At 38.4% G+C, this 27,855-nt stretch overlaps 1 protein-coding gene and 1 long non-coding RNA gene across 6 annotated transcripts in view; one reads left to right on the top strand and one right to left on the bottom strand.

Annotated features, from left to right (window-relative positions):
• Positions 1-27,855, top strand: part of SEMA6A (semaphorin 6A) — a 133,548-nt gene that overhangs the window by 99,599 nt on the left and 6,094 nt on the right. For 2 of the 4 annotated variants that reach the window (XM_009208927.4, XM_009208928.4), the window contains exons 16-19: positions 1,635-1,693; positions 4,122-4,142; positions 4,280-4,330; positions 9,484-9,648. In XM_009208927.4, the coding sequence (XP_009207191.1) occupies positions 1,635-1,693; positions 4,122-4,142; positions 4,280-4,330; positions 9,484-9,648 (296 nt within the window). The remainder of the gene's footprint in view (positions 1-1,634; positions 1,694-4,121; positions 4,143-4,279; positions 4,331-9,483; positions 9,649-27,855) is intronic. The other 2 variants (XM_003900017.4, XM_009208929.4) reach the window with 2 other exon arrangements.
• LOC103885346 overlaps positions 1-27,855 on the bottom strand; it is a 60,935-nt gene that overhangs the window by 30,935 nt on the left and 2,145 nt on the right. Inside the window, exon 2 of one of the 2 annotated variants that reach the window (XR_648379.4) lies at positions 27,544-27,733. This is a non-coding gene — a long non-coding RNA (uncharacterized LOC103885346). Of the gene's footprint in view, positions 1-19,781; positions 27,734-27,855 lie in introns of those variants that run through there. The other variant, XR_004183805.1, reaches the window with a different exon arrangement.

Raw genomic sequence — 27,855 nt, 5'->3', positions numbered from 1 at the left:
CCTGGCTTTAAATGCTTAGATGACATTGGCTAAGAGGTTTCTTTTTATGCTTTTACTTCAGTGGATGTGAAATCCAAAATACATTTGCAAAAGTATTCAATGTTTACCTTTGATGGGTTGTGGCAAGCAATTTAGGAGGTTAGACAGCACACATCTTCCTTCAACACAGCCATTTCTGCAACCTCCCCAGATCCAAAGGGGAAACAGAACCATCTTTACATCACTCTGTGCCTCCTTTCCTATTTCAGAATAGCTAAACAAACAGACCAAGGGCGTATCTGATGACCACCACCTGCATAATTTGAGGACAAGTATTCTCATAAACAGAGCTGATGATAACTATAAAATCTGACCTGGAAATTTGACTAATGCAAAAGTCTGAGTCACTGTATATTATTAGAACAGCTTTGCAAGTAGCATTATTGACATGCTGTAATATTAGAGGTTTGTACCTTTTCATTGGACCCCTCAAGGTGGAGGACAAAGGTTCACCAAGCATGGTGAGGGGAGCTATGAAATGACCTTTGTCCTTTCTGTGTTCAACATGTGACCAAAGGCTATAAGACTGATATTTTAAAAATTATTTTTAAGTCAATATAAGAACTCCAAAATGGTTTCCTTAAGGTTTGCATTCATATTTCAATGATGCTGGTATTGCTCAAAACATGGGGCACGCCCTTTAGAGAGTGGGCTCCAGGGCATCATGAATATTGGCTGTCATTACCACTAGAAATCTTCATCTTTTGAGGGATTTGATTTTTAATGTGGCAAAAAAGATTAGAAACAAAACATGGTGGATTATTAGATCAAGCTGTGACTTTCAAAATAGTTTTCCTATATGGCTCGTAAATAAGCTCTGAAAGCAGTTGCAAAATAAGAGTTTCAATTATATTATGGAAATATGTACAAAGTGCCCCCAAAGGAAGGTGACTCTGGTGTGCTTATTTTAAAAATCAAAATAGCTTTTATTAAAATTGGTTTTCTTAATGTCATGTCGCTTGTACAGCCCAGTGGTGACCTAGTAGACTTGGAAGAAACATGAGCCTGTCAAAGAGAATGACAGTAATACTCCCAAGGACTGGGGCAGGGCTGGGGGTAAACAAATAGCCAAGTGGTCTCCACAAAATGCACCACCGGCTCCTGTCCCCTCTCTAGCCACTTGGACCTTTGAACACTTTTGGCTAGATAAATGTCTAGGCAAAAAAACCTTGCCTAGGAAGGCAAGGGTAGGAGTGAAAGAGTAGAGAGAAAAAGACTTTTCTTTTTAATTTATAGACTTCTATATTGTTTCTATGAAGAGTGTATTTTAACATCTAAACTTCTTAAATGTTTAAGAAATGCTCAGAGAATTAGAGTAAAGAAGGATATAAATAATCTGCAAGCTTATTATCTCCCTGAATAATACCTGAATTCACTGCTTAAACCATGGCTTCTCTTTGGAGAGTCACCTAAGACTTTCTGTAACTTCAGGGATATAAACTTCAGAGATAAATATTCAAGCTGTTAACTATTTCTTTTTTGCACCTGCCACTCATCAAACTGTGTTACTGTCTTTAGTGAAACTTAAGACTCATTTCTGAAGACTCACATTATTGTATTCGTTTCTGTCTCTCTTTCCCTTCCTTTTTTAAAAGACTGACTTTTGAGCAGGACATAGAGCGTGGCAATACAGATGGTCTGGGGGACTGTCACAGTAAGTACAGTCTTTTATCCATTTTTATCTTTGGGCAAAGATGCTTTCAGTGAACGGCCTAGATACATCAGCTCACATGTGGATCTGAGTGTAGCAGACACTAAAGCATGCATAAATGACAGAAATCATCTTCTAAATATCAAGTAAAGAAAGCACTGTGTTCTAAAGCCAGTGTTGTCAATGTTGTCACTATAAATGCTGGCACCTATTTCATTAATTCTAATGCAGGGGAACAAATTCACTCTAGAGGATATTAATTGTAGCAAAGCAGTAAGTTAAATCAGCATTTCCATTACAAAATGACAGTTTTGCTGTTTTTAAAAACGTGCTTTTATACTGTCATTTTTAGCCGAATAATAAAAAGATTGATCATTGTACTCTAGTTTTTTAATTGAGTGGGCCTGTTTTATTCTTGAACATATCGACTAACAAAAGTAATTATGTTTTTAAATTAGATTTGTGTCTGTTACCATATATGATACGAAAAAAATTTCAGAAATAACCCACAAGTACAAGGCAATTAAAAATAACCTTTTTATAGGAATTGGCCTACTATGTAAATCTCAGCATTCATTATTAACTGGTAACATTTTAGTTAGAACTTTATGTAAAGGATCTGGCTCAAATTTCTGCCCAGTTGTCATGTGACCTGATTAATATCAATATTCTCCTGAAAATGCTTTATTAATGCTAATTTAAAGAATAATACCATACTCTTGGAAAATATGTTTAGTTTGTGCTGTTTCAAATGTTACATATGCTGAATTTCAAGAAGCTTGCATTCAAAATGGCAGCAAATAATAGCTCCCAAGGGAATGAAGTTATATTATCCTGATATTTGATTCTATAATGAAAATCATGGATATAATTCTAATCTTTCAGTCATGAGTACTGAAATTTCAGACTCTAACGTGTCATTCAACTTTCTACCTTACCTTTTTTAGAGATTAGTTATAATCAAATAAAGAGGGCTAAAGGCAGCCTTATCTCCAAATCTTTGCCATACACATTTTTTCATTTACAAATATTATATATTGGCAAAAAATTCTAATTTATTATGTCTTTTCACACAAAATTGATGAGTTAATAAATAAGCATAGGAGAAGTGTCATCACCTAAAGATGTATGTTACGTGTGTGCATTCATCTGTATCAGGGAAATAGTTTGATGTTTGATCAGTTGACCTTAATCATCTTGGTGCATTATAGCTTTATTTGCAAGGAAACAGGTTTTAAGATGTGTGTGTGTGTGTGCGTGTGTGTGTGTGTGTGTGTTTTATTAACAGCTTAGTTAACTGATGTTAATGAGCCATTTTCATCATATTTATATTACTTGTGATAGTGGTGTCTGTAGAAAAATAGGGGTGTAGATTTGGATCAAATCAGAAAATACGTGAAACATGTAAAGATGGTTGTTACTTTGTCTATAAAATGCCCACTGTCCCAGTAGGCTCACACCCTTATCTGCGTTCTCAGGCAGAAGAACCTAAGGAAACCTCTGTATGTAGCATAGGAGAGGCTCTCGGGTCCCAACCCCGTGATTTACAGTTTATTTCCAGAGTAATCTTAGTGGTCAAGCCCCTGGATCTGCCTTCGTGCTTTGTAGTGTGTCCTTGACCTTTAACCTCACTCTTGCTGAGGCACATAGGGTGCTTGCTCAGGGCAGGAGTCAGGCTGCCCCTCTGCCTCCCTGCCTTTCCTCATGGCTTCTCCTCTCCCCATGTTCCTGCTGGAGCATGAACTACCTCTATTAGACAGACCTATCCCCACACAGGTATTCAGGGAGGATTTCTCTAACTGGTGCAGTCATCATAACTGGTACAAAATTAACAGGATGTTAAAGGGAAATGAGGAAATCACAGCAGCCAGTGTTAGAGGCTGAGTGAACCAGAGATCTGACCCCAACACACAGCACACACCCAGATATATTGCCTAATATGTGTAAGGGTTTGTTTTTTAACTTCCAAACTAAAACTCCTGATGATTTCAGAACACTGTAACACTGGACAGTTTCTCACAGCGTGGTTGTGAGGATGAAGTAAAAAGAGAATGTAAAGAAAAAATGTTTTCTTTGTAAGTGTGATCCAGGTATCACTTATGCACATGCATGTCCCTCTGTATAAAGAAGGGTTTAAACTCTCGAAGTCACCTATAATTGCGGTTACCATTTCGTTTGCCAACTCTTGCATTTTCTTTGCCTCTTGGCAAAGGCAGGGACTTGGAGGAAATTCTCTTGGTGGAAGAGATATGGAGGTGTGAAATTGGACTGAGTATAAAGCATTACACGCAGGAATTAAAAAGCACTTACTTAGTATCGGGGACCATACGTATGTCGGCAGGGTTCTGTGTTAGCTCATTCCCACTTATGTAAGTCGCACTAAGCAGAGTGTAAAACATTAAGTAACCTTCTCCTCCCTTTTGTCTTTCAGATTCCTTTGTGGCACTGAATGGTAAGGAAGATATTACTCTCATAATTTCATACTGGTGGAAACCTATCTGAGAATTTCTATTTCATTAATCCCCTTGAGTATGTTCAAATCTTAAGTTTCTTTTTAATTAATTTTTTATCCTCATTATTTTTTTATAGACATTTCAACACCTCTACCAGATCATGAAATGTCTTACAACACAGTGTATGGTCAGTTTACGGATTTTTTTTTTTTTTTAATTCGTTAAGTCATTCATCTGGCAGTAGTTTATAGTTTTCATTCCTAAACATCATGGACCAGATTCTTTGTTACTTAAGGGCCCCAATTCACTAAAATTATTTATTAATTTCACCATCCTTCAAAAATCACTCTGCCTATGTGAGACAATTGATGTGGGAGACTGAGTCCTAAATTTTTAATCCAGATAACATGAAATATGCCAACCTTAGGAAATTTGGTGAATACATTTAATGAGTTCTTGAGGGAGAAGAAATTGCTTTTGAACATAAGTATATCCAAGACAAAGGAATAGTGCTGATAACTAATAGACTATAGCTCTTCAGCTGATACAGCGCACCATCCCCCAAAATGCTGGCACTCAAGACAGTACCCTCTGCTGGCGAAAATCTATGCAGGACACACAGGTTAGGCTCCTATTAGACAAAACTTTCCAATATAGTATGAAATTGGCCCCTGAAATTTAAGTTCAAAAAGAGTATGAATATTTAGACATGTTTTCAGTGCGATTTCTTCAGAATGTAGACAAGGAAGAGTGACGCAGTGGAAATGATGTGCAAACAGGATTTATCTCATTGTTCTTGGTCTGAAATACACAATCACTATATTAAACAAACCTACTAAGCCCATAAACAGAATATTCTGAACTCTTCATGTAAGAAGTTGAAATGTAGCTGTTCCATTTACATTTCTCAAGGTACCCCCAAATATTTATTAGGGTAAACTATCCATGTGTTTTTTTAAAAAAAAATATGGTATGAAAAACATCTGTGTGATGGCAGATTTAAGCCTCTGCATTATAATGGAAGCTGCGAGTTTCATGTATACACAGCCATTTTATAGTTTGTGTGTTTAAGATAAATAATCAAGCAACAGATCCAGGACAGTCTTTAAGTACAGAAGTAGGTAAATAAGGGAGGGAGAAAAATAAATTTTAGAAAAGGGAAAAGAAAAGAAACAAAGGAGAAGGAAAAGAAAGCAATGCTGATTTATGATCCAAAAAAATAGTTCATGATGGCTACAAATGTGTTTAATAGCTCCTTGTAAACTCTCACTCCCTGTGTCAAATTAGCATACATAAAAAGGCTTTTTGAATATCTTAAAGACTGGCTTATACCCTGGAACTGTTTAGGTATGGAAAACATTGCCTGCTTTCTCCTGACTGGCCCCCTTGTGAAGTAAGGCAGTGTGGAGTAGATGAGCCCACAGAATTCATCCACCTTTAATGTTCCCTCATCTATGACTGAAACCAGAATATTGAACACCAAAGACTAGAAGAAAAATTGCTCAGGAGGCAAATGTCGTCTAGCTTAGACTGCCTTGAGAAAAAAACCGCACTTTGTATCTGCTCTTTTCCAACATGATACTTTGCGATCATTTCCTGTAATTGAATAGTCTTTATCAGATATTGAGAAATTAAGATCTTGAAACAAATTGAACCAGCAACCTGACCAGCATTCATCAGTCATACTAAGACCAATTTTAACTCCCAGGTAATTTCTTAAATAGACAGAATAATTAAACTATGGGATACTCTTATGAACAAAAATCACTCCCAAGCTATGTTCTCTCTTATTTCCTTTACAAAAGGAAAGGTACTTATAATGTTTCGTATTAACACTTTAAGGGATGATGCTCATTCATTTTTAGGTCTTGGGGGGAGGCAACTAAAGAAGAGCTGGAATTTTCCTTTCAGCTAATGATCCTATCCATTTCAGGCTAAATCTATTCAGTGTGAAGCAGTTCAATGATTAATTGACCATCAAAATGAGGACTGGTTCAGACAGTACTTACAAAAATATTGGCAACTTTAAAAAATAAACCATTGTAAGGGATGTTAATTTTGGAATTAATAAACCCAGAATAGATTTCACTAATTCATTCAGCAAAAACTTGTTGAGTGGCTACTGTGTCCTAGATACTGTACTGGGCGCTGTATTTGTAGCACCAAAAGAAGAAATAAATTGCTATTTTTATGAGCATGGATATAGACAAGGAAGCCAACTCCAAAGTAAAAAGTGCACCCACACTGTTTCTAGCTATGTCCTCTGCATGTCCTGCACTCTGTGGCTGAGTGTAGGCTCACAGAGCCAACTACAAAACCAGAACTGCCCAACCTAGGAAAAGGGATCATTTCAATAAATGATGCAGACTTTCTGCTTGTCAAAAGCTCTGTGCCACACCAGTTACATATGCAAGAACCCCTTTTAGTGAATTGGGCCCTGATTATTTTCCTTCTCTCTTCCTCTCTTGTATTGATTTAATGTCTCTGTTTTGTGTCTAATTGTCTACAAACATTGTTAATAGGTTAGAGTAGTATGAAGAGGGTCTAACCTCTGGAATTACAATGACTTGTAGATATAGAGAAACAACATGATGCATTAAAGTTAACTTTCAAAATATACCTATTTATTTGTATTTTATGAGAATGACAAAGTATAACCTCAATTGATTAAAATGTGACCTTTCTTATTGGACTGACAAAACAAAAATATAGATTCCAAATCTATTGACATATGATATCACATCCACAAATGTTTGCCTATTTTTGTAGCATGATTTTGGTTGCAAAGTCTCTTAGGGAATGCACAAAAATAATACAACCTTAAAAATCAGACTAGAAGAAGGAATATAAGTAGTTTCCTTGTAATATTTTTTTAAGCGTGGAGAGGTAATAACACATCTTTGAATTCAGACTGAGGACTACTGCTTAATGGTGCTTTTATACGGTGGTTCTAAAATTTTTGAGAATCATGTATTGCTTTCTCTGACTGTTTAATTCACCACGGGCACGTGTTTCGTATCCTCAAGCATAAGTTTAAAAGATTACAAACCTCATGATGCTCAGTTTTTTCTTTCGAGTAAATCAGATGCATGGTTTCTCTAGATTTACATATAGAAAATCGAGATGTGGTGGGTATTAGACTAACACTTCAGTGATAGGAAGAAGAGACTGATTTCTCACATTTGTGTAAAACACTTTCCTACCTAACTACCATCTGGTCCACATTAATATCCTCTCATAGCCATAGCTTTCCATTACCAATGAGTTTTCCGTGTATTCGCAGCATATGGGCCAGGAAATCTTTCTACAGAGAATGTGTCCCTTAGGCATATATTTCCCCTAGATTACCGTATTAAGAAATGTTCTCCCTAAACCATACTTACGGCATTACCATAAAATTGCCCCTTGAACACAGTTAAATTGAAAGTGCTCAAAATGCATATCAATTCAGGTAAAAGAAATCTTGCTACTTGGAGGGGAGCTATTTTTTTTTTCTTCCTCACTTTCTCTTTCTAACTCCCTACAAGCTATTTCTAAGTGTTTGCTTACTGGGCACTGAATTTTCTCTTAGACTGACCATATTAGACTATTAGAGTAGTCTTGAATTCAAGAGTGGAAAAAAAAAAGTTATGTTTTAGACCTCAATGTAAGCTGAAAGGAAATAAAGGAACTTCTATATTTCCATTTCTCAGGCTGATTTTCCTGCCCCTGTTCTCTTATCTGTATCATGACATGAGATGTGAAACTCAGAAATGTAAAAACACAAAGTCTAGAATAAAGCATTCCTTGAATTTTAAATGAACATGCTTTTAGCAGCTGGATACGATGCAGACTATTTTCAACGAATTGAATGTTTGAAGTTGTGTGAGAGCCAAACAAGTGCCATACAGAAAGGGACCTCTTCAATGTTACCAAAGCTTTGTGGCAGGATTTAAGTGTGGTGGCTCTGTAGAAGTCACTATGGCATGGATGAGCCACTTGGCTTCCTTTTTCCTGCTACGCAAAGTTTTAAGAAGATAAAAAGCTATCTTTGTTATATATGTTTTGTCTGTAATTTGCAATATTACAGTCTCCTGGGGGGGGGAAATCCAACTTCCAATAATAATTGTAAAAAAAAAAAAGAAGAAGAAGAAGAATGCACTGTGCTTATTCTTATAATCTGTCTTTCTAGAGGCCAATATTTTATTTATCATGTGCATGGTGATCATACTTCAAGGCTGGAGCTTTTGGAGTTGTTGTGAGTCTGCCCTACTTTCCACCAAAGGCACCAATTATACATGCACAGTAGTTGCCCTTATAGCTTTTAAAAATTGTTCAAGAGGTTGCTCTATGTAAGCCAAAAACTCCAGTTGAAAATCACAAGGAGGTCATATTTTATTTCTGCCAGAGAGAACAGGTAGTAGAGCTTCTTTAAATCATTGTGTCAGCTTGGATCAAAGCACCTGATACAATCTGTATTTAACCTTGTGGAATGATGGAGGGAGAGCTTACGAACGAATTCACAGGAAAAGGCTAGAGTTTCTGCTGTAACTCTCAACCCAGCCATTCTTCTCGTATTATCCTATGGTAGCTTATCTGAACCTCAGAAAACTATCCTTTTCTAATTTGAATCATTTTAGTCAATGCAGCCTCAAAAACGGAAACTATTTTTATTGAAATAAGACACAAAAGGGACAGCCATAATAGTGTGTAGCAGTTGAAGCCTCCATTCAATGAAAAGACAGTGGGAATAGATCCCTTTGCAAAGCAATAACTACTCTCAGAAAGAGGAATGCCTGTGAAGTTGAGCTGAACCTGAAGACCAGGCACACTGTAGAACCTCCATAGGAAGAGTGCAGAGTCACTGAGTTACTTGTGACAGGGACAAGACTTACCCACTACCAGAAACCTGCCCCATCAGTCACAAACGGGATTCCTGGAGTGGCCACTTTCTGTGTTTAGTCCTGCCACAGAAATATCAGAGAAGGACACTGGCCTTTCTTGAGCACCTACTATGTGTCAGACACTATGCAAGATGCTTTCACCATTATGTCCCTATCCTCCCAACACTGAGAGGTGTCTTTATCCCCACTGGGTGCACAGGAAGAGGTTAAGTGATTCCCCAAGGCCCACCCAGCAAGTGTCAGAGATAGGATCTGACTCTTCATTTTCTAACTACAAGTTCAAGGTCTTTCTGCTGAACACACCCCACACCACCACCACCACTAAACCGTGTCGTTTCTAGGGCGGTCTCCTCTCAGTCTTACAGCCAGCTTGGGTGTCCCACCTCCAGGCCTCTGAGCAAAGGGAATGTGGGTCTCTCCGATGATGTTTTCCTAACTGTATTTGTGATGAAAACAGGGCACTCCAGTTCCCTCTTGCCCAGCACAACCACATCAGATTCGACGGCTCAAGAGGGGTATGAGTCTAGGGGAGGAATGCTGGACTGGAAGCATCTGCTTGACTCACCTGACAGCACAGACCCTTTGGGGGCAGTGTCTTCCCATAATCACCAAGACAAGAAGGGTAAGGCCTTGGAAATGCCTCTTCCTCTCGGGGGAGAGGGAGGGAAAAGTGGGGAGGACTGTGTAACTGCTTCCAGCTGAATTTTAGCAGCATTTAAGGAACCTCCAATGCGCTATGATTGAAAGTTTCTCGAAAAAGACTGCAACCCCATCCTCTATGTGAAGCTTGATCCTAAATTATTCTCTGACCAAGGAAAACCACACGAAACAAATAATACATCCTCTGAGCTTCCTCTACCCAAAAAAGATGTGGCTTGGCCCAAAGCAGATGCTGGCTTCTGACATCCCTTGCCATTCCTCTTAGTCTCGTTCTGAGATTTTTGGACCCTCTTTTCCTACCATAATGTGATGGAATGCGGTTCGGGCTTTGGCAAGTGAATGCAATTGAAGTAAAGGCCCTGTTAATCAGTGAATTGAGAAATAGCAGGGCAAAGTCTTTTCTGGCTGGTAGCATCTCTCACTCTTGCATGGTGCTGAATTTGAATAGAGCCATGGTCCTCAGACGTACTGCAATTGCTCTTAGAGGACAGTAGCTAAGACAAAAATATGTTATTTAATCAAGCAGAATTGCTATGCATTTAAAACGGAAAGGAAGCCACACTAAATGAAAGGGACTCTACTGTGAACTGTCCTAAATTCTCCTTTGCTTTCTTTGCTTAGCTGCAGACAGGAAATGTCATCTCTTTTCTTGCCATTTGCTGCTTCTGGTAACACATCCTACTTTAGTTGCAGCTGCAACCAAAGAGGCCTTTACTTGTCCAAAAAACAGTCTTGTAAATCAGAGACTGAAAAGCCCAGTTATGTTGCTGAGCTGGTTCCCCCCATTCAGAATTGTTTACTTCTATATGTTTTCAAGAGTTTCATCCAAGCGGGAGTTTGAGTTTCGAGGGCAGAGCAGCCACCGTGACCCTTGGAAGATAGTCGCTATCGCGCCCTCCCCCAGAGGGTTCTGCATACATATCTCCATCTTCACTTTTAGACAATGCTTTGTGGTCAGACTCTCAGGCTACATTTTCATCTCCTTTTTTGCTTCTCATCTCCTGAGAGTGCTGGACGCTCTGCTTACTCTATTTGCCAAGTCAAAATGTAAAGATGGAGCCCCTTTTGTCTTGTTCTTGAGCATGTCCTCTTAACTGATTTTATTTTCTTCTATAGAGCTCCCCTTCCCGTTAGTAATACGCCCTGCCTCAAATCTTTGTTTTTTTGTTTGTTTGTTTTTGCTTTTGTTTTTTTGAGATGGAATCTCACTCTGTTGCCTACACTGGAGTGCAGTGGCACGATCTCAGCTCACTGCAACCTCTGCTCCCCAGGTTCAAGAGATTCTCTCTGCCTGAGCTTCCCAAGTAGCTGGGATTAGAGGTGCCCGCCACCATGCCTGGCTAATTTTTGTATTTTTTTTTTTAGTAGTGACAGGGCTTTGCCATGCTGGCCAGGCTGGTCTTAAACTCCTGATCTCAGGTGATCTGCCCGCCTCAGCTTCCCAAAGTGCTGGGATTACAGACTTGAGCTGCTGCTCCCGGCCAACTCTTTATTTATTTTTTTTTTTAAAAGCTGGTTTTGTCTCATCAGCTTCTTTCAGTTTGAGGGATTCCCTGCTCTTCCCATCCTGAGAAAGCTCCAGATAGAAGAGAAACTGTCCCGACAGATTACAAACCTTAGCATATGCCATTATTTGTTATGTGTGGCTCCTGACCTCAGATGTGCTAGTCCTGTGTTCTCAAGAAGAGAAAACTTAGTAGAAATCACTTTGTTTTTGCCCACTGCGATTTTCTGAAACAAAATAAAACAAACAGCCTTTCCAATAAAGCATTAAATATGCCAACTAAATATCTAGCTGTTGGTTGCAGTAATTTTCTTTTCACTTCACTGAGAGGGGTAGCATGAATTTTCTATAATCGTTAACTCCCCCCAAGGAATGGAGGTTCTCAAAGAGTCCAATTAACACTTTGACAGATCATTTTAAAATTCGGCATTGTTCATTCTCTTGGGTCTTATTATATTGACAAAGCTGGAAGCAGTCTACATATTGTCAAACAATGGTGGCAGAGGTGATTGCATGGGTGTTTAACATGATCACTGTTCTTGTGCTAGTAACTCCTTGCCTTGCCCTGTCAGATTTGAGTTTGTTTTTTACCATTGGTTGTATGTTTGATGGGGCAATGCCAATGAGTTGTGCAGAAATTTTAAACAAAAGATGTAGCTTAATGTTCCTTTTATCATAGTTTTTATGATTTTAATTTCCATTTTGTTTCAAATTGTTTTTTGTTTAATGTTCATGATTTATTTTCAACTTTTGTTTCGTTTTGCCAAGCACTGTGTGGTATGACTTGGTGATGGCGTTACTGCATTGGAAAAGTCTTGTTCCTTTTCTGACTCATCATGGCGTCACTTAACTTGAACCAATCTGTGATGCCCTCGCTTCTTTTCATTCCCTGATGTCGGTGCCTTAATGATGTCACATCCGTGTATGCAGCATCTCCCGGGATGCAAGAGTTTCATGGGTTTTCTAAGGGCCTGTGATGGGTGCTCTTTCTACTGGGTCGATTGTCTCATGAGAATGTGACATTTGTGTGCCCCAGCTTTAGGAGCTAAATATACTCTGGAATTGTTTCTAAAATCCATCACATTTCCCCACTAAGCAGAAAATGTGTGCACTGACCAGCTCGCTGAGGAGTCAAGTGCCCATTGCCCATTTTATTATGGCCACTGGTAAAAAAGCCAGTGAGCAAGGCATGCCCATGGCTGTCCTCTGCAGATATGCTGACTGCCAGTGAGCTGGTCCCATTCTTTGTCCACTTCATCCTCCAAACAATTCTCCATTTCCAGAGTATGTTTGCTGCATTTTTCTTTCTTTTCCTTGCTATGTCTTTCGTCTTGATTTAATCCTGTGCGTCCCTCACATTCTGTCGAAACACCCTTCCTCACCTTGCAGCCTAACCCCCTTCTGCTACCATTGTTCTTAGCCTCCCCCTTTCAAAATAACAGACCCAAGCCCTCTGCCCCTCTGTGGAATGTTCCAAGGCTCTTTCCTTCTACACTGTGAGTAGCATTCTGATGCTGTATGTATATACAGTCATACTAACAAAGCGTGAGAAGAGACCTGCACAGCACGCGGAAGCATTATCATAGAAAATGAAGTAATTTTCTCTCTCAGTAACTGGCCTTGCCCTTCATTACCCTGCTGGCCTTGTCTAATGTCTCTTGTCCTTGCTGCTTTTCTTTAAAATTGCCTGATATCTTTCAAGCCCTGGATTCATTAGTGAAAACACAGCCAACTGCTCTGTTTTATCTCTGGGTCCCTAGATGTCTGGAGCCTCCGGAGCGAGCCCTTTAGTCACCAAGCTGATAAATGAGATGCAGCCCTGACTACTTCTTTCTTGGTTCTGCCACATTAAAAAATACATATTATTTATTCCTCCTATAACTATTGAGGTGGTAATAGGTAGTTACAAAGGGGCTGTAATTACATATAAATAAGAAAGAAAACCCAGTTTATTTTTAGATCTGGCTTATTCCCCACCACTGCTTCCCACATCAAAAGAAATAAGAGCTTTTGTTTTTAGGTTAAACAATACTGAGAACAAATAGCCACCCTTGTGCCTCTTATTCCTCACCAAAAGTAACAATACTTTAAAGCCGATTTCCAAGAAGTCTGTGAGATATGCAAGGAAATTAGCCATGTCCAGAGCAGCCAAGAGAGCTATGTAGCATACATATAAAATGTAAATGCTGACCACTGCTATGAGGACATAAGAATATATCCTGAACAGAATAAAAATCTCCTACTTCAGACTTTATTTTATAATAAAGAGTTATTGTGAGCTCTCAGAAAACGGACAAAATAGTAAATATAGAGCAGTTCCCATTTAATCAGAAATGCCAGAGTTGTAGTATGCTTCTATCTTTTGGGAATCCTTAAAGTGAGATATTATCACATTATTACATTTAGTCCAGAAAATATGCCCATTACAGACAAGAATAAGATATATTATAGAAACAGAATTTAAATTAGAGGTTAAGTGAATAACCTAAAATAGATAGCAAATGTTGAATATATTTTAATCAATGTACAAGCTATTTGTGTAAGCAGTTTTTAGTTTGGGAAATAATATTCTGGTAAGATTCATAAGATGTATAAATATGATTAGTGTTGTCCACATCTCACAATCCTAAATGAAATTTTATAAATCACAGAGGTTATCAATAATTCTCTTTATAGTTAATTATTTATTCTTTAAATGTGCAGTAGCCTACAGCAGTATTGCCTCTGAGGGAGATGAGCAGCACCTTACACGGGATGATTTAGGTGGCAGGGATGTGATGGCCTTCAAGAGTATTGAGTTATGTGGTGGAAATTTATGCCCTTTTCATTGCTCTTTCAGTCTTCTGCATTATCTTCTTGATTACGTGAAAGGAAAAGTCTCAGTTTGGTGTTTTCTCATTAACAACTCCCTAAACTTGCTACTCTCTCTTTTTGACAAAGAGGGAATAGGGTTTACACTGGGGCTTTGTCTTCCAGCTGCACCTAGCTGGAATTAACATTGTTTGGCTTTAAGTTAATTTTTATTTTTCTGGTTACATTTTATCTTTGAAAAGTGACACTTTTTTTTCATTTGTGATAATGATACCAAGTTTCCCTTTGAAATACATTTTAGAGGTAATTTAAATAGAAAAGTAAATAATGCAGGAGTTATGAGGGATATAAAAATACTAAGTAAATAATATGGTAGGTGAGATTCATTGTTATGATTAAAATTGTAGTATTGGTAGTTGAATGACCAAAGTTTAGGTGACTATGTACTATAGCAATTGAAGGAGTCCAGTGAAGGTTAAACTATTACCAAGAACTTTGTTCTGACATTTGGAAGAATGAGATTTGATGACCACTATAACTCTCCTGGCTGGGTATTGCAAAACCAAGTGAATACATGCGTCACTCCAAGTGTTATAATTATACAACCCAGTGCCCTTCTGATTTCTTTGCTACCTACTGAACTTTGTGTTTGGGGGTGGAAAGTTTTGTGAAATAGGAATTTAAAGTAACACGGATTTAGACTAATAAGAAATTAGCCACTCTAGGCTTGTTAAGCATCTGGCAAGTTTTTTCTCCACACCAGCAGCAAGCACCCTAGTGTGGTCTGCCGCTAGTTATTACTCAAATTGTGGCCTAGGGAAAGTTGATGTTTAGCCTTTCCACTTTTCATCTATTTTGCTGATATCCGTAAGGAATCTTGTGCTACACAGTGTTGCCCAGCCTGGCAATAGCCTACACTTGACCCTTCTTCTTTTCTCCCGTTCAAACTTTACCTATTCTAAGTTCCAAGCGCTCAGTGTCAGCTGTCTTTATTAACAGACTGAGAAATCTCATTTTAGGTGAGTATAGTTAATAATAGATCCTATCCCCGGTTACTATTACATTTTAACACTCTCCGATGCTTAAAATCTAATGGATTTGGGATTTTAAAGCACCCTGGTTCTCCCAACACAGAAGGTAATTTTTTGGCTCCTATCAAGTCATATATAAGTGATTTTATGGACAGAGAAAATTATTCCTGATGACTGTAATAAAGGAAGAAAAATAGGCCTCTCCTCTTTTCCTGACTCTTAAACTTGGGCTGAATTTTCTCTGCCATTTCTTCAGTAATATTACCGTAACAAAAACATTTTCTGAGGTGTCTGAAGCAGAATTTATCACTGGCTCTGTGGTGCAATTTGGATGCCAATAAGGAGTAAGAGGCTATATTAGAGATAGACATAGTTCCTGCCCAAGAAATATCAAACACCAAACAGATGGAGCACAGGTAGACACGAAAGCACACCAAAAGGCCTTTATGACCAACATTCTCTTTATGAAATGCCAAAATCACACACCACAGACTTTAAAAATATATAGTAGACAAGTAAAGACAACTTGGCTGAACACATCAAGGACATAGAACTGTGAAACAGTTTTTCAGCTCCTTTCCTTCAGTTCTTTCCCTCAGTACCAATATTGTAGCAATAACACATCACTTGACAGGGAAGACGAGGAAAATGATGGATGTTTGGTAAAGGAGTCATATTTAAAATTTTTGTGGGAGTGTTGGCAAACTCAGACTTTTATTTTTTTTTAAGCCTGAGCTTTATTTCAAGAAAAAACAAAACTCATACTAATTTGCATTCCTTTTGTTAGCAAAAATGATCCTATTGCAGTCATTTTTAAATGTAAGAGTAGAGCAAGGCAGTTTCAAGGAGACTTCAGAAAAAGGGCCTTTGTCTTGGGGAGTACTAGTAATGGGAGGGTAAGGGTTTTCACTTCCACTCAACAATGGAAAATTAACTGAGTTCGGGAGAACGTGCATGGCCAGAGGCAAGGAACATGAAGAGATAGTGAATTGATTGTGATGGTTCCAAAAACTCTTTTGAATTAGAGATCACTTATTTCTGATTTTGAAGCTTAGAGGAAAGGTATCCTTCAAAGTTCATAAGAAATTTGGAACATAAGCTATTACTGTTGCTGACTATGCAAAATATAATACAATTCTTAATATTTAGTTCGTCAGTATTTTTTTATTTATAAATTGTGCTATACCTGCCCCATAAAGATTTAGCATCTTTTTTATTACTCTAAATTTTTAGAGATTAAACAGTTTAATTTTTAGAGAGTAAAGATTTACCATCATTTTTATTACTCTAAACTGCCTGTAATCTCAGCTACTTGGGAAGCTGAGGCAGGGGGATTACTTGAACCAGGGAGGTGGAGGTTGCAGTCAGCCAAGATCGCACCATAGCATTCCAGCCTGGGTGACAGAGGAAGACTTCGTCTCGAAAAAAAAAAGAGATTAACAATTTTAATCACTAAAAGTTTAGACTGGGTTTAAAGAATATTTGTGGGAGTCATTTAAAGCATACTGCTTGAGAGAAGAAGAGTAGGGTTGCTAGGCAAAATATAGGATGTTCAGTTTATTTGAATTGCAGTTACACCTGAATAATATTTTTTATATTGAAACAAAACTAAATAATTGTTAGTGTAAGTATACCCCAAATACTGCATAGGACATACTTTTAACTAAAACAGTTTTGTTTATCCGAATGAACTGAGAGTACTTATACTCTTTGCTACCTGATAATTCTATAGAAGATGTTACTGATTACTTACTCAGTGAATATATAAGATCTGATTTCTATATTACATTTGACCTTTAACTCTTGGAAATATAGAATAACCCATATTTTGATATGTTTAAGAAAAAATCTTTTTCCACGAAAAATATTCTTAGCATACTTAAGTTCAGAGAATGACTATGAAATATTATATATGTGTTTGAAATGTGATAAAGAGTAATTTAAAGATTATTACTGAAAACAGGCTTTCAAATGCCACTTTCAAGTAAGGAAGGCTCAGAAATCAAATTGTTCTTAAAGAAGAGCATGGTTAAAATTATTGGTTCTCTTATGTTTTACCTAACCTCAAAATTTTAACAACTGTTATGTTAACCATATGTATTCCTTTTTCCTTCCTAAATTATATGGCTGCCCTCCTTTTCTTTTTTTTTTTTTTTTTCCATCTGTCATTTTCATGGCTTTGGAGGGGAAGAACTGGAATTCTGAAAGCCCTAAAAAATAATAGTTTAATAATGGTGACAATCTCATCTCAAAGAAAGGCAAGACAGCAACCTTTCCTTTGTTTCTTTTTTCCTGCATTCACCAGAAATTGAACAAACATGTGCTATATATAAACCTTATGCTGAATGTTACAGAAGATACTAATTTGAATTTCACGTAAACCTGGCATTCAGACAGCTTACAGTTTAGTGAGGGATACCCAAAGGTGATCTAAATGCTGGGGCAGAGTGAAGTCTGACGGTAAGGGAAGTCAAGGAAAGAGGGGGAGGGAGAGTACTAAGGGAGTCTAAGGGGAGGCACAACTAATTCCAAGTGGGGTACACAGGAACGACCTTGCAAAGTCTTGAAGGAAAAGTTAGATTTCACAAGAAGAAGGGCATTCCAAGCTGAATAAAGTCCATGACCAAGACACCACACTGTGAAATGACAGAGTGGGATGATAAAGAGGCAAGGAGTGTGCGGTGACTAAAGTATATGGAGGACTGGAATGGAAAATGAGATTGAAATCATAGCCTGGAACCTTAAATGCCATGACAAGGAGCTTTGGCTTTAGCGACAGGCAGTGGAGGATAGGAAGGTAGATGGTGGGAAGAAAAGGACCACAGGAGGGTAGAAGTGGGGAAAGACTAAGATAGCAAGATTGATAGGTGATACATATATAATAAATTGGTCATTTAATCATATTAGGTTATTAATTACATGTACACAATAAGTTTGGGAAGTGGAATTTTGCATCAATTTTGGATCTAAAGTGTCTATTACTACACATTGCCGGCATTTTCCTGGTAGATGCTTCTTGCCTATCTAGCTCTATCCTAGGTAAAACCCCAGGCAAGCTGAACTCCAAACTTGGGCTTCTTCCTCTCTTTAGTTAAAACAGTAGGGTTCAGCTGAGCATGGTGGCTTAATTAATAATATAATCCAGGATGCCACTGTTTATTTTTACTATATTAATATTTCTTGGTCACCTATGAGAAAAGGAATCTACATGTAGTCTCCGGCTTTTCTTTGAGAGACTGAGGAAAATGATATTGTGAGCAAGTAAGGTGCTGGGCTCTCAAATGGATGATGTGGGTTTCCATGCTTGAACGTGTGCAGGGGGAGAGGGTCCAAAGCCGAGAAGCTCATGTGGGAGGCTGTAATTGTTCTTTCAGTAGTGTGGGCATGGATGTAGATTTGATCTAATTAATTTTGTATCCTTTTGACAACTTGCTGAATTTATCTAAGGTCTTGATGAGATTATTGTGGAAAGGGTAGAAGGAAAAAAAAAAAAGTTAAATGTCAGCCATGTAGAAAGCTGTTTCATCTCTCTGCCTGCCTGAATTTGCACACCAGTATTTGAATTTTCTTTTCTAGGGATACCACTAACCTTTTATTTTTTAACCTAACATTCATTTTCTCAAAAAATGAAGGACTTAAATTATGATTATGGAGGCTTGAACTTTTGCTTTTAAAACGCCAACTTAAACCTTAGGGTATTAAAAAAATCAATTCACCTTCTAGAGGTGCTTCTCACCTTTAATCTCTAGCCACTTTTTCAAGCTGCATCTACTTGACATGACACTTTACCCCCACCCTTTTCCCTCAGTCTCTTCCCATTCTCTCCCATCTTTTCTACAAAAACACACACAATGACAAAGTTTTCTGACAGCTTAATGGAACTTTCAAGGACTACGGGGACTAGGTTAAGTGTGATCTTATTAACAGAACATCTGGAGTAGTTAAAAATTTGCTCTTTAATTGGTTCAATGGCACCGTGTTCATCTAGATTTTGTTTTGTCCTAACAATAAAATTGTGAAGAATCAATTTGTAGTTTGCATTATGTGGAAAAGTGGGAAAATAATATTCGCTTTGTCTCAGACCTTTCTTTCTGATAGCCTAGTTTCATCAAGTTTTTTTTTTTAAAAGGCTTGTTAGAAGTTTTACTTTGCAAACTTCACTGCTCCATAAGCAAACTAGTCCACAGAGGGCAAAACAGTGGAAATCAGGTAATTTCCTGAGAATAGCTTCTCTTTTCTTGACATTATAGATGAGAATGGCCTCAAACTACGTAGGGCTTGCTCAAACTAACTACATCACGCACGCCATTATCCCGGAAAGACAGAGGATGAAAAAGCTGGGTTCATTTGCTGGTTCCAGGGAGATGTAGGTTATGCAAGTAATAGATAAACTCTTGCAAAGCCTATGGGCTGCTCTGAGGGACTGAAAGGAGCCATGTGAACCTCATCATATGTAAATCTCTTAGCACTTTAAATTGTGGAAACACCCTGAAGTAAACTACTGAAATGCAGTTGGATATACTGAAATATACTGGGTGCACAGTAGATGGGATCTTAATTGGTGTCAGAAAGCCAATTACAGGCAATGTGAAGGTTTGTCACCCTTAATTAATATTTCTTAAGCTCTTATAAGTCTGTAGCCTGACAACTCTCTTTGTAAAGAGATTCATTTTTAATGGCGTAATAAAATTTTTTCCACTCCAATTATTTTTAAATTTCATATTTTTCAAAAGGATGCATTCCTTTTCAAACAGATATCTGCAATTACTTTTTTTTTTTTTTACTGAAATCAGAGGCAGTCGTGAACTGTATAGAAATAATGGAAGTTCGGTATAGTCAACCACTGACAATGCTTTATTAGGAAGGAAAATGGTGTCGAGAAATTTATAGGGCAGCAAACTGCATTATGCCTAACCTTTTGGACATATTAAAGCATGTCATTTCCAGTCTTACAGCCTCTTGTTATTCATAAATAATAGATAGCACTGGACACAATCATCTGACATTTGTTAAGGTAATAAATATACCCTAAGTGCTGATGGGTCTTGCACTCCATGATTTAAAAGCACACAGCAGAAATTTAATGTAACTTAAAATGTCTTATGTAATTCTATGGATTTGCAGATTCAGTTCAACTCAGCAGATCAGTAAGCACAGAGCTCTGTTGAGTGAACTGTTGTGCTAGGCATCTTTTATTATTGTAAATCAGGACCTTACTTTGGGGAATGACACATGAACTCAAGTCCCTCTTTTCACCCTGGGAATATAAAGGAGAAGAACCTTCATGAGTTTCTTTTCTTTTGTCTAGTCATGCAGAGATGAAGGTAAAGATTTTGGCATCACCTAAACCATTCTCAAACATTGCTTAATAGCTGTAAGTTGAGATGAGGGAGTGGGTTTTGAGATGATATTAGATGCAGGCCTTTAAAGGAGGCCACTCTATCCAATGGTGGACTCCATCAAGCATTCTGCTTCTTCTGCACTTGAGAACGAGTTATGCCTGGGCTGATCCAGTCTAGGACATACGTGAGCTCTGTGGTACCAGTCACTATCTGATGGCCACAGTTACAGACATGAGGAGTATCAGAAATTCCCCCCCATGTTTTCATACCAGAGCAAATAGAGATCACAAACATTTTTCAGCCGTTTTGGTGCAAGCAAATCGGGTTGATTCTTTTGCAGGAGTAGCAGCACAGTATTTTGCACTATATGCCATGCTTTTGACAGATACCAAGGGAAAGTGTTAGGAATTTGATTGTCTTTCCAATAAAACAAGGTCGATTTCATATTCTTTATCAGAGCTTGATAACCACAGTAAAGAAATTATCCAATGAGACCTATTAAAGACATAGAACATACTTTGAACACCAAAGAATACTTAGTGCATTTATTTATTATTTATTTTACAGATTATTTTGAAAGTCTCGCTATATACTGCCTCAGTGGTGTCTGAGGTTGGATTTTAAAGCTAAACATTTAGATGTGTTTTCTGGAATATTATTTATGGCATTTCAGGATAGCATTTCTCAGGCTTTAGGGAACATAAGAATCATCTGGAGGCCTGGTTTCTGGGCCTAACCCAGAGATTCTAGTGCTGAAACTTTGGGCAGGACTTGAGGATTTGTGTCTCTAACTAGTTCCAGGTGATGTTAATGCTGAGTGGCACTGATTCAGGACATTTTCCACGTTGCTGATGGGCTGTCTTATTTAAGTTCACTAGTCGAGCTTTTGTTGTAGTTTTAAATCCTTATTTTTCCACTCTTGGCTAACACAGTTGAACTCTACCAAAGTGTTGCCTTAAAATAGTCTAATCTTGGAACCTGTACAAGACAGGCAACTTGTCAAACATTCTAGAAACACTGTCCTTACATTATTAATTGAGCATTAACACATTTTCTGCACAATGCCGACTGCTTTGTGTTCATTTATTCAACCTATTTCATCCTTCCAACAATGCTCATCTTACAGCCAACACTACTGGGGCCTGGAGACCGAGTGACATGCCCAAAGTCACACAGTTAGCTATTTGTAGAGCCAACATGCAAACTCAGGTCTTTATGAGCTCACAGTTTATGTTCTTAACCAATAACACCCAGTCTCATCTTTAACCAGATCTCAAGAACTACATTTCTAGAAAATTCAAGTTGGAAGATTTAGCAGTATTGAACCAGACCTGTTTCTTCATATCTGTTTTATCTTTGTTTATAGAGAAAAATCAAAGCAAGTAATCAAATAATCCAAGCAAAGACTGGCCCAAATTTCACAATTTTTTAAGGAGGTCCACTTCTCCATTTTGTGGCTTCGATGCCCTATGAGAGAGTAAAGGAAGAAGATGGGACTAGGAAGTTGGAAAATAGAAATGCTTTGTCTAGTTTTAGAAATCACTTAGACATTGTGTTTCTAGTCTTATTTAAGAAAGCTGATGAAAGAAAACTTCAAAAAGCAGGAAAATACTCCTTGCAGACTCTGCTAAAACTTTGCCAACATAAAAGAATCATTACCTTTACAGGGACAGTAACAGTTCTAACACATGAAACCACAAACCAACATTCCAGGGCATGGCTTTTAAAAATTATCTTATCATGACCCTCAGTCTAGACATCAGTCCGTGCTCTGGCTGTAGCACTCCCATTGGCAATGCCATTTCTAAAGCAGTAGAGCAGTGGAGGAACAGTGAACTGAGCGTTCCCAGCACACAGGGAAAAATGAAGCTGTTTCTTCCCTAAAAAAATGAAATCGAATGAATTCCAGGCTCATTCTCCCTTCTATTCCTGTGATGACATCCCAACAAAAAATGCATCACTTTTAAAGGTGATGGAAGTGGAAGTGGGTTCGTCTACAGTCAGCCACACCAAGCATTATTTCAATATGTGAGTTTTAAAATAGCTTCTGAATTGAGGATATTAAATAGCGAGGCCAGGAAGCTACCTCTACTTTGGCATGGTCAGTCATTAACTTTATATATCTTGAAGACCATGGCGCCTCCTGGTACCTAATCTGTAGCCTGCCAGGAAACACACACACACACACACATGCACACACTTAAGGGAACAGGAAAGTTTGAGTTACAAACTCCAAGCCCATTTCCATGGCTGCTGGCATGTCCGTTTATTCCTAAGCCATCTGGTTCACATTATGCCGTAAGACAAGAAGAAGGCTGCTTCCTGCCCAGATAACCACAGAGAGTTCCCATTTCACTTTCAGTGTGGTCATCTCTTGGCTGGGGTGTGGCTTTGAGAATAAATTGTCTCCAGTTAGGGTTTTTCCCGTTTGTTTTCTTCTCCTCTTAATAGGGATTACAGCGGGCTCTGTGTGGTTAGCGGGGTGATGCTTGGCTCGTGATTAGTTCATTCATTCATACTGTCTTGCAGGACCGTGAGCCTGGCATTTTGTTGCAATAAGATTTGCAAACACGAAAAATTGGGCTGTTAGATTCCATTCACTCAAGTTGTTATGAGGATTTCAAGGAAATTGTAGGCTTGTCTTACTATAAAGCAGAATCAAGAATCTATTTTTAGGGGATCCTACTCCGGGGCTTTTCTTGGTGTTTTGCCATCTTTCTTAGCTCTCAGACCCAACACAAACCCTCTCTGGCTCAGTAATGGAGGAAATGTCCATCCTCCTTTTTGCCTTTGCATATTTCTCTAAAGGACACAGAGAGGCTTTGTTGTCTTTGTGGTCACCGGGTCCGCTTTACACAGATGCCTATTAATCACTTCACTATGGAGACAGACACATCCATCATATCACAGCAGCTCAGAAACAGGCCGTCCAGTGAAAGGGGGTGAGAGGGGAAAGTGCACACTTAACCATTTCGAGTTAGGTTACTGGCTGCCTGGGTCTTACACACTTAGGGTGGTAATTGGGGTGGGGGTGAGTAGAGCTCTTCCTTTGTATTTAGCTTAATAGGTGTGATTGGTTTTCCGTATTTTTGCTTGTCTGTTTTGCGTCACATTTTGATAGGACAGATAACATCTCCCAGCTGTTTGTGTAAGGTGCAGGGGATAAGTAGATTGAAAGTTTTAATTTTAAAAACAGTAATAATAAATGCAGGTAGACTAGCTGTGCTTTTGATGCAATGATACTGACTCTTTGAAGCCTAGAGTTTTTCGATAATGGATTCGATGTGGAACAGAGCAAGCTGAAAGTTAGCTTTCTCAGGTAAGAGAAACTGCAGATAAATTAACCAAGAACTTTCCTTCTATGAGTGGCAGATCTTCTAAACCTCTTTTTTAATCATTCAAGGCTGCCCACAGCCTTCCAAATGATGTTTCTAGCTCTTGCTCTTATATTTTCTCTACAAGTGCTCATTCATGTATGCATTCCTTTACTATTTATTTAAAAGATACTTACTGAGCACCTTTCTGCCTGAAGATTCAGTGATGAGTTTTAGCAGTCCAGGTGAGAAAAACAAGTATCATACTAGTGATGATTTTAGGATGAAGGAAATGCAGAGCTCTGGGGACACTTGTAGAAGGAAGAACTTACCTGGCCTAAGGAGTCAGAGAAGGCTTCCCCATTTAAGCTGAGCCCTAAAGATAGGGTCTGATGAGTGGGAAAGTGAGTAGGGATATTCCAGGCAGAGGGAACAGCCTGTATGAGAGCCATGAAGCAAGCTAGCGTATGGAAGGGTGGCTCATGCCTATAGCCTAAGAGACTAGAAGGGAGTTAGACTATTTGCTATTACTACGGCCTTCCCTTTCCTTCCCTCCAAGCCTCAGTTCTTGTTGCTCTCTCCACTCCAGCTAAAATCCTGTGCATCTTTAAGGCTTAGCTCAAATACCATCTCCAATGTAAAGCTTTTGCCCACTGTTGAAGCAGAAGTGATATATCTCATGACATAGCCACACTTTGGATGGAGTTGTGTGCAAGCACTTGCCTTCTTCCCTGCTGGTTTATGCCTCATTCATTGTTGTCCTTCCCCGACACCTAGTGCAGTGCTTGGTAAATGTTTGCTGAAGGCAGCCACAAAGATGCTTGGAGCCAAAACTTTGTTATACTAGGAGAGTGATAATAAAGACACAACCCAACCCTAAGTTAGGGGAAAACATCATTTCTAAAGCAAATTGTCTGAGCCTGGTGCGAGGTTCCCTTTGCACAGAATAGTATCCGTGAGCAGGGCTACTAGAAAACATTTTTTTAAAATAAGGAATGTAGTGTTTGATATTTCAAAATTTATTAACATGGTCATCATAGGAAAAGTCAGAATTATACTGGGCTTCCTCTTGGTTTACAGTTTACAATTGTTCTTATTTTGAATCACATGTTGCAGGGCCTGGGGCAGGGTCCTTCATAATCTTTTCATTGCTTTGGACTCTAAAGAACTTCAAATTACTTCTCTGAGGCCTCCCTCCAGCATCTGAAAACTCTCACCTCAGGAAAAAAAAAAAAAAAAAACAGTGGAGATTCTATTCTTTCTCAGTTCTGCCAATTTAAGACATGATTTCAGAGAAATTTCTAAGCCAGGGTGTGCCTTGCTTCCTGCAATAGGAAGGTGGAAAGAATAACCATTTAGTACCTTATGACTGGTGAGAAATAGCTGGTGGTTAATGAATCAATGCAAAGGATTTTTCAAATACTGTTTTCATTACTAATGCCCCATTTTCAATTGGTGAGAGCAGAAGAGGATGCAGCGGTTGGAAGAGGAAGGAATTTCAAGACCCTAGGGTAGAGAAGCCAACTCTGATTGTTCTCTTTGCAGTGGGAGGATACCTGAGGAGGGGAGTATACCACCCTCCAAGGGCCCTTCACTTGCCCAGGGCTTCCATGCAACATCTGAAGCAAGGGATATTCAGCTCTAGCCTGTTGCCGTTTGCCGTTTGCCCTTTGCCCTTTGCAGGGATGCAATTTTTTTTTTTTTTGTAATTATTCAGTTCCACTGGAGCACTCAGTTGTTGCAAATAACCCATTTATCATCATTGACTCTTTTGGATTTTTCCCAGAACTAATTTCATTTTTGAAAGTTTCTCTTCTTATTGTTTTGAGCAAATTACTGAGCACCTTTATAGATTTATTTTTATTTGTCTGATAGATGCTACTATTAAAGTTCTTTTATATGATTGGATAGAATTTATTTCCATGACTTCAAAAGCAAGGGGATAGTCGCTCTAAAGATGACCCACTAAGTTTAGAAGTTCATTTAAAAATAGCTCTACAATGTATTGAAAAACCATTTATTCAGCAATCAAGTATTGAGTTATCCAACTAAAAGCTCTGTGGATGGCAAGGGTTATAAATGCAGAAAAAATGTGGTACTTGCCCAGGATTTGTACTCCACTGAGAATCCAACTATAATTGCCAACATTTTCCACTTTTGTTGTTTTAATTATTTCAAAATTCAGTAACTATAGGCATCCTGAAACAGTATGTGTTCCCTTATATTGCTTCGAAATCTCATATCACCTTTTTGCCTGCATTTAGAAGGCATGAAGTTTAGACCTGCAAGCACAGGTCTACTCCTCTCCAGTGGGAGACCAATAGCAAATGGAATCCAATGGAGCAGCTGCGACTATCACTTGGAAGCCCTCTGTGAGCCACTAACCCACCACTCCTCCTTTGTGGCTTCTTTTGAGCTTTAGATTTATCCAGCAAACTACAGCATTTAAGCTCTTTCCTATTTTTTATTTCCTTTGATTCTTGTAACAACCCAGTAAGGCAGTAAGATTAGGTGTGTTCACCTCATGCTACAGATTAAAAAACTGAGGCCCAGAGATGTTAAACCACTTGCCAAAAGGTCGCTCAGCCAGTAAGTGGGAGCCTGCAATTCCAAGCCCACTGAGATCTTCTCTAGCTGCTTACATCACCACCACTGACCAGTCTGCTGTTTCCAAGCCTTCACAATGGCTGTGCCACAAAGTTGACTTGATCATTTCTGTGAATGCTTCTTTGGCCTTTTTCATGATACAAGCAGAAAGCTTTAAGTTTGAAAGGCATTTCCAAAAATAACGTTTACCTTATCTTCTTCAACTGCACTTTCAACTTACTCTCTGATCTGTTTCTATCTTTGGACATTTCTGAATTTACACCAGCAGATGAGGAAAGCCCTGTGCCTCCCCATGGATAGATGAAGAGATGCAAAAATGTTTTTAAGGCCACTCTTTATATAACAAAATGAGACGGGGGAAAAAAATCTGTCTGAGATACCATTTTCCTGAAAGGTCAGATCCTACTTAACTTGTTAACAACCAAAAACCTGAACTCAAATATCATCCACTAAAAAAGAGTTCTTCCCAGTGAAAGAATAAGTAGCTTTCATGAGTCCAAAATAGCCAAGGACCTTCAGACATGAAAGAAGAATGATATTTGGGAGCTACAAGTAAGGCTAAGAAGCAATGGATACATGTGAAAAATTTGCAATTCTCCCAGGGAAACCAACGGATTGCTCTAGCTTTACTCTCTCCATGTTCCTTTTAAACTGAGAGGGCAATTTAAATAATAGAATGCCAAAGTCAATTATAAATAGCTTCCTATTATAATACACATTTATTGGGAATATCCAGTCCCCCTAAATTTGGTTGCCTGGAAGGGTTTCATGAAACACTCATAGCCATGAAAAACATACGTAATACACCCCTACCCCATCACTGGGATCTAGCCTGTGTTAAACTCCCACTGAAATCACCAAGTCAATGAGGGAAATTAAAACCCATTTTATCCACAGGTGTACATTTGTGTGCAATTATATGTAGAGGGTTAAAAATGATGTTCAGTGGAACCCCATACATAATCAAAATTGAAGAAAAATGAGTTGCTATTTTAGCATAATAAGGAAATGCAAATTTAAGAAAGAAAGAAAATTTTCATTAGCACACTTCCTTGGTGAATAGGTATTAAAATATATTTGAATGCAGGACACCCCGCTGTTTGGGGAGCTTCACACATAAAAGGTGTGAGTTACAGCCAAATTATCCGGCTGTTTTTTGCTTCTCAGTTTCTACCCCTTAAAAGCTGATGGAGATAAATCTGGAAATATTTGAAAAGCATCACATTTGGAAATTATTTGATATCTTACCATCTTGCACACTCTTTCCTTATGGTGAATTGCCTCAACTGCCTTTTATTACCGAGGGTATTTGTTGGGTCACAGAATCTTTATTTCTTAAGAGATATTTGCTGCTTCTACTTAAGTCACAATCCTTTGTCACAGGACAATCATTTCCACAGCAACCAACTGTGATGTCACAACTGAAGGGAGGAGGACCCTTAGGAAGGAAAGAAAAAGAGAATGTACTTTTCAGGCTAAGGTTTCTGGGTTTTAAAACTATCACTTCAGAAATCAAAATATTTTAGCAGAAAAACCCCCATGACAAAGCTTCAAGGTCTC

This window comes from Papio anubis, chromosome 5 (assembly GCF_008728515.1).
Source record: "Papio anubis isolate 15944 chromosome 5, Panubis1.0, whole genome shotgun sequence".
Lineage (NCBI taxonomy): Eukaryota > Metazoa > Chordata > Mammalia > Primates > Cercopithecidae > Papio > Papio anubis.
This window is presented reverse-complemented; position numbering and strand designations above follow the sequence as displayed.